The sequence below is a fragment of the Seriola dumerili genome, unplaced genomic scaffold (genome assembly GCF_002260705.1).
Source record: "Seriola dumerili isolate Sdu_G_001 unplaced genomic scaffold, Sdu_1.0 BDQW01000177.1, whole genome shotgun sequence".
NCBI lineage: Eukaryota > Metazoa > Chordata > Actinopteri > Carangiformes > Carangidae > Seriola > Seriola dumerili.
In genome coordinates, this window is record NW_019174432.1 from 1082365 (window position 1) to 1096886 (window position 14522).

The 14522-nt window shown below is 42.4% G+C and overlaps 1 protein-coding gene across 1 annotated transcript; it reads left to right on the top strand.

The window, feature by feature from the left end:
* The first annotated feature begins 1373 nt into the window (after positions 1-1373).
* Positions 1374-12348, top strand: hspb8 (heat shock protein family B (small) member 8). Its single transcript, XM_022752815.1, has 3 exons — positions 1374-2051; positions 5758-5821; positions 10985-12348. Exons 1-3 carry the CDS (start codon positions 1625-1627, stop codon positions 11157-11159), a joined length of 666 nt encoding a protein of 221 aa, XP_022608536.1. The 5' UTR covers positions 1374-1624; the 3' UTR covers positions 11160-12348.
* Positions 12349-14522: the final 2174 nt, after the last annotated feature.

Consider the following 14522-nt stretch of genomic DNA (forward strand, 5'->3'; position numbering starts at 1 on the left):
CAGGCCTGACAGACTGCTCTCTATGCACTCAATACTCTCAGCTTATTTCCCTGAATGTCAACTAAATTGGACGAATGAGGGAAATATGACGCCGGAAGAGGAACAAACTTGGCACGAGTCCCCCATAAACTATGAACTGATGATGACTCGTGTCACCCGGTGTTGACTAGGTGCCAGTGGATGATTTGTGCAGTCATGTTGATAATCTTTCTGGACGGGCACCCGGGCCAGCGCCCCCACCCACCTCACAATGTAAAGTTTACATCAGTTCTTGTGCAAAACGATTTTAAATATGTAATTACTGTGGTGACAATATGCATCTGCATTGTATGGATTATACAATAAGGTGTGGTTATTTGATTTTCAGAATGTGACTCGGGCCTTGTTGGATGTTATGGATATATGACACGTTGACCAGTGAAGTAGGAAAATAAGACAATATGCCAGTCAGGCATCAGTCAGTGGACTCTAGATGTCTTTGTGTATAAGATCCCTCTGATCATGTCTTGTTATTTTAAAAACTCCAATAACAAGCTCATATAGCAATAGTGCTCCGGTGTTTCAGTGTTAAATTATGCATAATCTCCCCTTTTTATTCCATAGGAAGGCACATATTGCAAAAGCATATGTTTTTTTCATACTGTCACATTTTATCCTGTGTCAGTGTGAATTCCACATTGTAATAATGTTTCACCTGGAAATTGAATTGTCCCTGCCATAACCCCATGAAATCCCCCCCCCCCCCAACCTCCCCCTCTTTCACTGCGTGTTCAGAATAAGCTATATATAAAAAGAAAAAAAAAAAATCATGTTCTGAATAAAACGCCACCGCAGTCTTGTTTTATGTCCTAGATGAAAACACACCGCAGTGAATAAGAGGCCGTCTTCCTCTAAGGTGACTTGTTAGCTGTTTTGTTTTATCCGTACTGTGACATCAGCGCGTTTGACATGAAGCTCTGCGCTATTTTCTATTAAAAAGCCAGTGAGTCACGCAGAGGAGGGAGCTCCAACTGTGTGTGACTGACATGTGGACGGTAACTTAATTTGGTAAAAGGGGGAGGCTGGTCTTAGGTCAGCTGTTGCCTTTACACTGTAAAAAAAAAAAAAAATCCACATCAGCAAGTATTTTTATCTTAATTTAAACCTTTTCGCGTGTTTTGACCGGGACACACGGCTGAAAGGTTCACGTGGAGTAGAACAAGAGGTTCTTTTATTCCCGTGTGTTTCTACTGTAAAGATGTGAAGGTTTAGTATTAGTTTTGACGTGGGTGTTTTTTTGCAGTGTGAACGCTCTCCAGATCCTCCCAGCACTTTCCCGTCACTTGCTCTGTGCGGACTCACCGTCTGGGAAATCGGGGCCAGTATAAAACCCGCCGCCAGCAGGAATTAGATCAGTTCACTTGAAGGTTTTAAGAAAGTTGATGTCAACTTGGGAGTTTGTTGTTGGATCAACAGGTGATTGATTGCGTAACGGTGATGCGCGTAATCCAAAAGAGATAAAGTTTTACCACACAGACGTATAGGACGTTTCTGATTAAAAAAAAAAAAAAAAAAAAAAAGTTTTGGTTGAAGGTTGTTTTGGTACAAGAAGCTGAACTTTTCCCGGTTCTGAACTCGGCTGGACATGGCAGAGGGAGACTTCTACACTATGGGAAGCCGGCAGAGGTTTCCCAGGGATCCTTTTGGAGAGTCACCGTTCAGGGATCAGTCTCCGTTCAGGGATCAGATCGCGTCTCGGTTTATGGATGACGAATTTGGGATGCCACCTTTCCCCGATGATCTGGCGATGGACTGGCCGGGCTGGGCTCGGCCGGGCCGGCTAAGCACGCGCCTCAGCACCTCGCCTTTCAGCAGCAGTTTACGCTCAGGTTTCCCCGCGCGTCAGTCCGCGGGAGGCCCCGCGCTGTACACCAGCAGGTACGGAGAGCCCTCGTCCCGGAGCTCCCCCACCACCACCGGGGGGGAGCCCTGGAAAGTTTGCGTCAACGTCCACAGCTTCAAACCAGAGGAATTAAACGTGAAAACGAGAGACGGGTTTGTAGAAGTGTCAGGTGAGTTGGATGCTGTGGCAGAGATGTGAACTAAATTTAACCACTACGTGACTTTCCAACCAGGTTCACTGGAGAAACTTTATGTACATTTGCTATTTGTTACCCCTGTGATGTCTTATGATCATCAGCTGGAGGTCAGAGTGAACGCACTGACAACCATCAGGTCATACTGATATGAGAAATCGTCCTTTCAGCTTTATTTATAGAGCACGTTTAAAAACAACACCTGCTGTCCAGCGTGCATTTAAACATGGGGTACAAATGAAAACACTGAGGTCATGTCCTTTGAATTGCTCATGAGAATTTGAGGGTTTACTTATAATGAGCCAGGTCCAGGTGATGATATATCTTTTTTTAAGGGTGTATTCTGCTGTTGTTTAGTCTTTAAACGTGACTTTCTAGGCCAAAAATCCTATAAAATGTTATATTATTTTGATGTATTATTTAAAGTTGTATTATTTTCTCTATAAGAACTGCATTTCTTGGCTTTTAAACGGTTTTGAAAAACAAATAAGTTCAGTCAGATAAAAGGCGACAGAAAATACAACTGAGCAGTTATAGTTATATTATTTCTAATTCAGGTTTACATGCTTTTTCTGCCCTGTTTCTTAGAGGTGTAGTATTTCACTGAGGGAATTTGGACCTCTGACCTCAGTATTTCCAAAACCTGTCACTACAGCACTGCTTAGCCCCTCAATATCTTTTGTATTGTTATTCACGTGTAGACAAAATGTCTTTAACAGGCAAGACAAAGCACCGTGTGAGACATAACAACAAAACAACACCTAAGTAGGAAACTATCTGAGGATCCTCTCACTAATCTGGCCAAGAAATATCATCTCTTTCTCTTTGGCAGCAGATTTGAAGCAGTACAATGAAAGCCTCTGCGGTAGGCCTCCAACATGGTCTCAGCAATAATGAGTCTTGATTTGGAAGAGCCGGACAGATTTTGGGGACTGGGACTCGCACGTTGGCAGGCAGATCCTCAAGCTTAGACACCTGTTTCAGATTCCTGGAGAATCATTCCCTCAGTCACCCATGAGCTCGATTTAGATTTAAGGCAAGGCCCGTGACAACAGTCTCTGTTTACAATAAGACAAGCGGCTTGCTGCCATTAAACACTGGAGAGAATGTTCTGGAAATAGGACCTCGCTTTGACCTGGCAGGGCAGTCTGTGTGCAGGTTTTTGTCTCCCCTGGCGTCACGTTCAATCTCCGTCACTTATCGTGGGAGTAAGTTATAGCAGTCGCTTCCTCAAGTCGAAGCTTCGCAGGACGAAGTTGAATTCCAGGGACACCCGGGACAGAGGAGGGCACAGAGGACAGCAGGCCCCCTGCACTCTGAGCTTTTTTATAAGCACATTGTTGGTATGCCAGTTGGCCATGTTGGGCCTGCCTGCCACAGCGACTCGACCCTTGTTCTAAAAGTGTGACAGGGAGTGTGATGCGAGCTTCAGTGCATGAATTAACAAATCTTTAACAAGGAAGCGTCTGTGACACGGCCGTGATGTACAGCATGTTTCTGTCTGGTTAAAAACTCCCTGGAAGATGATTCATAATGTGACAACTCTGTCACACACACAGGCACGGCTGGATTAACCCTGTAAATGGCAGAAATGACCAATGGGCTCCTAATGATTAAACACAGCTTTAGAATTAAAGGCATTTCGACAGTTGATCAGATGGACACAAACCAAGCTGACACACAGTGGCTGTTTTCTTGGGTTAGGAAGGTGGAAACCTCTCAGTAAGTTGTGGCAGATTGGCTGGGTCAACGAAGCATCGCATCTTCCACAAACAGTCAATGTTGTTTTCTGTTAACAACCAGAATCCTTCTGTAAGTGACCACAAATCTTTGAACTCATACACTCATCTTCTATTTGTGTCACAGACTGTATTAGGGGCTGAACAATGAATCAAAATATTGAAATTACAATATGGCCAAGTGCAATATAAGTTAATATTAATAGTTTCTTTTTGATGTTGAGGTAAAATGTATCACAACAGACCATAGATGAGGCATTGTGGTGCTCCAGAACCTTCCAGTCATTTTCTCCAGATGTAAAGGAACATGTCTGTTTGGCACAAGCCCAGACAAAAAATTACATCATCATCATTTTTATATTTATTTCAGTGAAAACAAAACGCAGCAATGACCATTTCAACAGAAATCATGACTCATGTCGCAACATATGCCAAAAATAATTGCAATATGGTTTCTTTTGCATATCGTTCAGACATAGACTGTATAAAATAAGATTTGTATCCTCCATAATGATGACAATAGTACTACATTTATTTACAAAGGGCCTTGCAGGACACCCAAGGACACCTTAGAAATCCAATAAGACATTCAGAACATAAAATCAAAGATATAATCAACAGCAGCAACAATGAAATATATATATATATATATATATATATATATATAACGGTCATGGCCTGCTACAGTTCAGTCTTTTAACTGCTTACACCTTTGTAGAAGTAGAGCTGCCAAGCTGTATCCAGATGTGTGAGGTGCCATCAGGCCAATGTCACTCCTTCCTGTTTGTTCTGGTCGTGCCTGGATCATCATCTTCATCTTCACTCCGGACCCTGTCCCTGGCATTTTCACAACTCTCCCCAGAACGCGCATCGTTCCCCAACAACCCAATCAGAGTCCATCATCATCTCTGCTCCCCCGACGCCTCGTCCTCCTTACATGGAAAATCAACAGCACTCCCATGTCACACACAGTGGGTTAGGGATGGGTTAAAGTACACCACACAGAAATTGTACAAGATGACGAGATGTGGAGTTACTTTGGTCGAGGATTTAGCAACCTTGGGTACGCCCCCCCCCATCAATTAGGATAAGGCACCATCTGCTATCTCTCCTCCCAGAACATACAGTATTACTCAGAGCATCTGGAATTTGGCGTCTCTGTCGTAAGAGACCAGAAAACAAGGGAGGCGCAAACCTCGTTTATTCATGAAGTATCTGGGGAGGGAGCAGTTTAACGTCTGAAGTCACGATGAGGTTTTCATAATAATCTCATGACTTCACTGGCGATCTTAGCTCAGTTGTCTCTGGAGTTCTCTCTGGTGGAGTCCAGCACTTTCGACAGGCAGGGACGTCACTGTGGGGGTATAAGGTAGCACATAGTGGAGCCTGGGGGTTGAGGGGTGGGGCGGGCCACGCTGCTGGCGGGGGCGTTGACATTTAGCAGCCCCAGAGCAGCTGCTGGCGAGCCCGAGAGATAGAACGGCCAAAAACAGAGCTCGGAGGAGTAGGCGGAGGGAGGGGAGGGCAGAGGGGGGGTTCCAGGCCTAGCTGTTCTCCCCCAACTTCAGACCAACATGTGTGAGTGTCTTTCTGCAGGAGACCCATTTTTGGAAGCAACTAAAGGCAATGAGCGGGTGTTTCATCATTTCAGCGTGTTCGTTGTAACCTGCCCGAGAGGAGAGGAAGCAAAAACACTGCTGGGACTGAGCAATGGAGAACCTGTGCGCGCCACATGAAATCTGTTTCGATCTCACTTACATCACAACACCTTTTCATTTATACCCCTAGTAGAGCCATGTGGTAATATATGATGACTGTCCTGTTCATTTATAATCCATGACCTCGCTGAACTATTGCACAATGTTGAACGTCATCATAAAGTCGTGTAAGGTCACTCACCTCACTCGCCTATGTGCTGATGTGATTTTTATTCTTCCTCACAGGGAAACACGAAGAGAAGCAGGAAGAAGGAGGCATCGTGACAAAGAATTTCACAAAGAAGATACAGTGAGTATAATTTCAGTGACCTCCGTTCATCACGGCTCTCTTTTCCTTGTTTTCTCCGCAAAGGGCTTCATATATGTGCGGCCACATATTCCAGATCTACAGTTTACTGCTTGTGCGTCCATTGAGCTCATATGGTTCTGAGGTCGCTCTAATAGCTGTGGACTAATAGAAATATTACAGGAGTTAAGACTTTTATGGTGGCAGTGTTAAATTAAACTGGTTATTTTACTGTGCACCACTGTTGTAGAACATTAGCTTAAGTCATACATAAGAATGCTATAGAGCTGTGGCTCCCAACCAGGGAGGCCAGAAAATGACCAGAGTACCAGGGTAGAAAAACTATATATATATATTTTTTTTTTTTTTAAACTAATCTCTGATACATAAAATTCTGTTTTTTTTCCCTGCATATTTTACCTTTTCACACAAAAAAACACAATAGGAAGTTAAGGTCCTGTTGTTTTTTTCAAGCCAGCCTCTGTCACAGAAGCTTCAGCCAGAAAACATATTTATATATACATACATACATATATATACATACTTTATACATATTTTAAAGTCACTATGTGTCTGATTTGAAAGTTTCTGATCGTACTGGTTGATATTAAAAGTAGACATCACAACTTCCTCCTTCCCCCACGAATCTGACACCTGCTGAAAGACACAAACAGACTTCAGCAGTTTTCACTGGGATTGACTAATTCTTCTACAAACACTGCAAAACTTATGCAAACGGAAGGATTTAAAAGATGTTATAATCACATATGAATTCTGCACACAGTGGCCTAAACCAAGATAAAACAAAATGTATTTATTGGTCGTCACTAACAGCTCCAGTGAGGCTTTGATAAAAGCCATATGACATCATCACTGATCACTGATGTCCCTCACTTGTAAGTGGCTTTGGATAAAAGCATCTTCCAAAAGAGTAAATGTAAATGTATTTATCTGTTCAGAATGTAAAAGTCAATACCATGTCCACATCTCTTACTTAAAATAGTTTAGAACAGCTGCTCCAGACTCATATCAGCTCTGAGTGGACAAACAACCCTCCAATCAAAACCTGTCAGCTACAGCCAGTTGCCGCTGACAAAAACAACACCTACGAATACTGTACTGAAGCAGGCACTACATGGATAAGTACTGGTGTGCAGAGCAGCCTTCATGTTGTACCGCAAGTCCACCGGGCCACACAAGTTCCCACAACCTGCTCGTCTCTCTCCGCCTCCGTCGCTTTTTTAATTGGGCAGTGGGAAGACTTCAAACAGCAGCACTAATCACTGGCGCTGACCGCCGTCTCGCAGGCGCGTCACTCCAGTTCCGCTTATTTCCTGTTGGCTAATTGGTAAGCAGTTGTGCTAGCCCCGCACCCCTGCCCATATCGCAATCCTTTTAATTGGGAAACCTTCAGATCAGGCCTGCGCTCATCAGCAGAGCAAAACCTGAAACCAGTGACAGCCTGAATATATAGAGGAGAGAGGGAGAGAGGGAGGGAGGGAGGGGTCATATATAAATAACTGGCCTCAATACACAAATCCACCAGCTATATGAAAGTGAGAGCAAGGCAGGGAGGCAGAGATAGCATGGAGGAGACATTCTTTTGCATAGTTAGTGTGGCTCAGCTTTTATTTTTTATTCTGTCTTTTTGCAGCAAAAAACTTTATCTATGCTTTATTTATTTCTGCTTGAATTCCTCAAAGAATAATATATATCAAGATTTGAAAACCATGATGCAATCCAGCCTGACATGTTTAAATGTAAGACCCGTTTATACTTACTGTATCATTATTACCCTCTGTACCTCCAAGTGTACAGATCCTTTAACTCGGTGAAAGTAGCAACAACACGCTCTAAAAATACTCAGTTAGAAAGTGAAAGTCCTGCGTTCAAAACTTCTCTCAAATTAAATAGAGCTGAAATGATTAGGCGATTAGCTGATTTGTCGATCAACCAAAAGATTAAGCGGCAATTATTTGGCTGATCTGCTTTTTTGTTTTTTGTTTTTTAAAACTACGCCAAAAACTAGTTTCAACGTTTTATTGTGAGAATTTGTGGCTTTTCTTTCTCTAATGTGATAACAAGCCGTTTGAAGGTGTGATGGACATTTTTCACTATATCACTGATATTTTATAGAATAAACTATATTATCTAATTGAGGAAATAATTGTCAGGTTAATCAATTATGAATAAAATCATGTCATTAAATTATTGGATTATTATTCAATATCATTTTAATGTTGCAGCTGGTGGAACTTTAGCTGCCTTACATACAGCTGGGTATTTAAATTTATAACAGTTTATAATATATTTTATGACCTGAACATACAGTATGTGTCACATTTAAAAACATTTTCTGCAAAGTAACTGAAGTAACTGTTAGATTGCCTCAAACACAGTTAAATGTTACCTCCCACCACAGCAGCAGTTTAAGTAAAGTACCTTGATGTTTCTGAGAAGTTCACAGTTAATCACAGAAATCAATAGACTGGTAGAACATCGTCATGGATCACAATAGACTGATGAGATACAGGAAACAGTGCAACAAGTTCCAGGAATACATTTTACTGTTGAACTCCCTGATCCAAACGAGTTAGAAATACGCCATTTATTAACCAAATATGTTGTTTGTTAAATCCATCCTTGAGGGCAAAGGTGACTTTCTAACTTCAGGTCACGCAGCTGTAACACAGTGTGCTCGATCTGCGTGCGTGCGTGCGTGCGTGCGTGCGTGCGTGCGTGCGTGCGTGCGTGTGAGTGTGTGAAAGTGTGAGCGGCTTTTTATTCAGGAATCTCATGTTCTGCCTCTGTCTCTGTTCTCGTGAGACATAATGATATCACTCAGTCCACATGTGCGCTGTGTCTGGGTGTGTGGGAAGGAGCATATGGGTCGTATGTTTTACACACTACACCCTCTACATGAACACACACACACACACACACACACCTCCTGTCAGGCCTCACTGTCCTGTCTCTCTCTGTCTCACCATCTCTGCAGGGGAAAAGCATATTGGACAGTGTTTTGGCAGCTGTACAAAATCAATGTCTGAGATAAAATGTGCACTTGCTAGAGGTAAATAAACTCCCCAAGCTGGACAGATAAGGTTTCCGCCGGAGTCCCACGTAATGGGCCGGCTGAGTGATTTGACTTTGTCAGAGGGAGCAACTTTGCTTTGCGGCAATTGGCTCCTTGAAGGAAGGTTGGTGGGGGGGGGCAGAGATACTGAAACGTGTGTAGACATCTGTGTGGCTAGAACTGGAGTTAATACTGGCCAACACCGACCTCAAATATTAACTTTTAAATTAATTTTTACTGTAAAGTATTTTTTGTAAAGCATTAGCGTGTTAGCATTATCACTATGAGCATGTTTGCATTCTGATGCACCACTATGACCATGACGTCCAGAACCGCTAGCGTAGCTTCAGACTCATGGTCTTGTTTAATAAAGTGGGCAACAGGAGCTGAACTGTTTTTAAAAAAGCCCGTCATTTTAAATGAGAAGATTTGACGGTGGTCTTTACTACATCTACAGAATCCACTCAAATTCAAATTTTGTCTTTTGCCCCGTCCACTTACCCTCCCACCCAACCCGACACATACCTGACTGCCCATGGCCTCCATTTTCAGGGACATACCTCTGGCAACTTATCTCCTCGGAGATATTGTGTTGGTCTTGTTCTATCTAAATTGGATTTACTATAATCCTACAGTTGGAGTCTGTATTTCAATTATTGTTACACCTTTCTCTCTATTTTTTGGTAATTGCCTTTTACCATCTATACCTCCTGTCGCAGCCCTAGTCATTTGAGGACGAGGGATCTCTATTGAGTTTCCTGCCCCAAGTTTAATCCAATTTTTCATTAGATTTTTGAGGGAGGGTTTTCCCTGTCTCCTTTGTGATCGCTGGTTAGGTCTGGAGGTTGTTGTTGAAGCGGACCTTTAAAGCTCAGTGAGACACTGTATGTGATATTTGACCACACAAACAGACCTGACTTCACCTCTCTGTCTGTCTGCGTCTGCGAGGTGAGGTCTTCAGTCCCTTCTGACTTGTATTTCTCAGTGGAGTGGGAAGCCAGTGGAGAGTCCTCTCTAATTAAATGGAGGGTAGACACACGGTCTCGTCCTCTGAACAGAGCAGCCTGGTGTTTATATTAACTCCCAAAGACACTTGGCTGCTCGCACCGAAAACCCACAATACCCATATTTGGCCAAGAGCAGAGTTCGCCTGGATCTCTGTGTGTGTGGCTCTACAGCAGGTTTTGGAGACTTTCATTACTAAATGATTGAAATTAAGCCTGAAATGAACTTTCTAATTAAATGCCAATCTGTTTCTGATAATTTAAGATCATAAAATATCATTGTTCCTGAAGTGTATATACTGTTTAATGAAACAAAGCCCTTACAAACTGCAGCTCTGGCTGATTTTTCCATCAACACTTTGTATTTTCCTGCAAGCTTTAGGAGCCAATTATTCCACTGTGCTCTGGAAAATACAACATTTTCAGCGTGAGAAATGTCAAAATATGACGTGAAGAGGCAGAAAAAAACCTCCAGAAAATTAGCTGTTGCCTATATGACAGATGAGAACAGCAGATTAGGAATGTATACGCAGACAGACACTCGCATTAATTTGAACCAGGCTTCATTTTTCGCCACCCTCACACCTGGATCGACTGTGTGATTTCTTGCCCCTCAACTTTGTTGCAGAGCTGCAGGATTTTAAATGAAAACTCCTGATAGCTTTCAATTCATCTCCTGGGTGTGAGGTAGTTTTTGTGAGTGTAGACTGAGTGCTAGCCAAGAAGGACAGGGTGAGCGTTTTTTCTCTCTTGCTAAAATCATTCGACTGGAGGCTGTTTATGGGTATTGACAAAGTGTCAATAAAAAAAATCCCAGCATTTAACAGTGTTTCCGCGGCAGCTCTTACAGAGTGAAATGTCACAGGGTTTTTCATGACCTCCAAGAAGGAACTTAACTGTGTCTCTAGGCTGTTTCTCCTCGCTGCGCTCCTGATTTTGTTCCTCCCACTCGTGCTTTTAAACACACTGAACGCACACAGCAGCTTACAGATTTTCCACCGTGTAAACTTTTGACACTAAACTTCTATCCTTGCATAAAAGACACTCCATACTCTCTCTCACCTCCCTCCTTCTCTGTTTGATCAGGATCCCGATAGATGTGGACCCTCTGACAGTCTTCGCCTCCTTGTCCCCCGAGGGCGTCCTCATCATCGAAGCTCGGCAGACGCCTCCGTATTACCTCTTCAGCAACGAGGGCTCCCAGAGCGGCGAGACGCAGGAGGTGGAGGTCCCCAAACCCCAAGAGGCACAGATGGTCTAAACCCCGACCTTCTAACATGACAGATAACCCTGCACAATCACTTACAAGTTTGATATGAAATTTGTGGCCTTCAGCTTCATGTTGTTACAAACCTGGAATTAAAATGTGTAAAATATACTAGGAGATATTCAAGTCCCATTTTGCATGTTAAAGCTGCGCCAGGCAAGACTTTAATGTAGAAAATATACATTTTTACAATGAAGAGCCTCGTCTTTAATGGAGATAGCAAAGGTTTTTTTTTTTAATTCTCATTCACTTCTTTTATTTCCTCAATTAAGATACCTTCTTTTTTTTTCAATTAAGTGCAAAACCCAAAGATATTGATATGACAGAAATAAAAATAGCTTCCAAAAAATGTTCTGTCTATTTCAGTTCCATTTCCCTTTTTAATTTAAATTTAAACCCAAAGTTCATATGACCAGGACAAGCAGGACTCTTTAACTTCAGATCCTTTTTTCCCTTCCTTTTTTCCTTTCCTTTATTAGAAAAAGATCACAGACCAGCTGGTTTGGTAAACATGATTATGTCATCAGCATTTAACTGATGTCACATTTCATGTTTTCTAGGTTCTGAAGGTCAACATTTGTCAGTGTGTTAACTTGTCTTGTGCAGCTTTAATATTATACAAGGTTATGTAATCATAGCCTTCTCAGTAAACAGTAAGTTAATACGTGTCAACTTCTAAAGAATCACATTTATATTTGTATTTATATTAACATGAAGTTCATTTAGTGGAACAATCTTTGCATCAAACATATTGTACGTGATTCCTTTAGTTTAAAAAAAAAATATGAATGTGCCTTTATTTACTTGGGTGCCTTGACTTCTTCCAGTTCTACTGCTGTTTATCTCTTTTAGTTAATGAATGTCACTTAAACTGACAAGAAACGCAAGTTTTGTAGCTTAGCAGAGGGTGAATTGTGTGCAGTAATACTGTATTCTACCGAAGTGTATTGTAAATATACTTTAATATGTACCAATTCATTATAAATATTAAACTGAAGTGTTCCAGGTTTTTTGCAATATGGTTTGAATTTTTCTTTTCTATTTGAGTCATTCAGAAAGATTGCTGCATGATTGTTGGAGCGGACAGGCTGACTTGTTTGCCAAAGACGTTTGTTTCCTGCCTTCTTTTCTGTTGATGTCTTTGTCTTGGCTGATGCAATAAAAATGTCCAGCCAATCTCTCAGTGTGTCTTCACATCTGTGTCTTTTATTGAGAACCATGCCACTTGCGGGCCCGGTTCCAGGGATCCAGAGGAGCCTGTGGTGTTATTGTTGGATAACAGAAGGAATTGGGCAGCAGATTAGCGGAGGGCTTAGTGCTGGGTGAGAGTGGCACTGCTGTGTTCTGCAGAATGGGCCGACCACAGTTTAGGCGGCACTGCCAGAGCTTTTGAATGCGAGTGCAAAAAATTGGTGCAGTTCCATTGCATGTTGTGTGATGCAAAATAATGTAATCATCTCTGTGTTTTGGAATCAAGAGGGATGATCAGTTTGAATTTAAAAAGTTTCCAAACTGGAACAATAATGTGGAATCAACAAGGGGCCGCCACAGTTTTGGCTGTGCACAGGCGCTGCTTTGTGTGATACGCCAGCTCACATAGACTGTTGTATTTAATGGTATTAGATGATATGTGTGGACCTGTGCTCCCATGGCAACAGCATAATTGGAAATATGCCAGTTTCTCCATTGGTAAGTTACTCATGTAGAAGTGACTAATGCACAGCTGTGCAAACGTATAGTATCTCATTAATGTCAAAACCCCTTAGCTCAAACAGTATGATCGCTAATTACTTTTTAAATTTTCCACCCATATTTACAGAGGTTACTGTGAATATGATGCTCACAAATGGGACCGCTTATTTATATACAGCTGAAGAGGAAATTGAGAGGAGGTAAAAGCCTGTCGACATAATGACACCAACACAATATATAACATTTTCACATGCTATTGCTTTATTGGAGCTCCAAAGATGACAGTTATATGGCTGTTATATCTATTGACTAAAAAGCATCTGTAGACCTGATGCAAGGCAAGCTATGCAGGCTGTTTTGGTCAATATGTGGTGTGTGCAACATCTTGGTGATACTGTGTTTCTGTCTACTCAATGTGTACTTGTTTTATATCAGGAGCCTCCAGCTCCTGGCTCGGGACCTCGCTCAGTGGACTTTGGCCCTGCTCCGGCTCCTCAGGCTGGGTGATCTCCTCAGCAGCCTCCCCTGAGCCTGCCATTAACTGGATCTCTGCATCCACAGCTGGTTCTTCTTGTTCCGGCTCTTTGGACATGTCTGGATCTGGGCTTTCTTGGCTTCCCACGGACTCATGCTGCTCTGAAGATTCTTGAAGACTCTCTGTGCCTTTGCCATCATCTGCAGACACTGAAGGGAGGGACTCTCCAGCTGGCTGTTCATGGGTCTCCTCCTCCTGTTCCCTCCTCTCTTCATGCTCCTGAAGCCCAGCTGTGGCGCTGCCAGGGTGGGCCTCATCACCATGGACCTCTAGTGCAGACTCCTCCCCATGATCCTCAGCAGGCAGAAACTCTGGAGCCTCTGGTACGCTGCTGCTGTCTGGCTCTGTTTCAGGGGTTTCTTCTTTCTCATGTTCTTCTTCCTGTTCTCCAGTAGCATCCATCTCCATCTGTCCACAATTATGTATAAAATGAATTTAATGAAATGAAATGATTGATTTGCACATTAAATCTCATATATTTAATCCTTTAAAAAACCAAAGTGTGAAAATGAGAAGTTGTAGGTTAAATTGTGGAGGCTGCTCACAACCCATGCAACATTTTGTTATCACAAAAAGTAAAAACAAGTTAAACAATCAAGAGATGTGTTCATCTGTGAGCTTTATATAGTTACAGGGAGACAGATTTTATTACCTTCAGACAGAGACAGGCTAGCTGTTTCCCCCAGTTTCCAGTCTTTATGCTATGCTATGCTATGCTATGCTATGCTATGCTATGCTATGCTATGCTATGCTATGCTAAGTGAACAGCTGCTTAGACATTTAGACTCTATAGACATTAACAGGGGGTGGAGGTGGTGTGTTCTCATCTAACTTTCAGCAAGAAAGTAAATAAGCATGTACACACACACACACACACACACACACACACACACACACATACACATACATAGCTTTAAAAGTAAATAAATGTCCCGCTTCACCTTTATGGGAATGATAATGGCAGCAGGAACAGAGGTCTCAGGGACGGGAGCTTCCACAGTCAGGATCCCATCAACAGAAAGTGTGGACATGATTTTGGTTGCATCAATTTCGGCTGGGAGCCTGAAAGTGACAGGGTCATGTTCACAATGCCACTACAAACAATGTGCCGGCGCTTCCAATACGGTAAT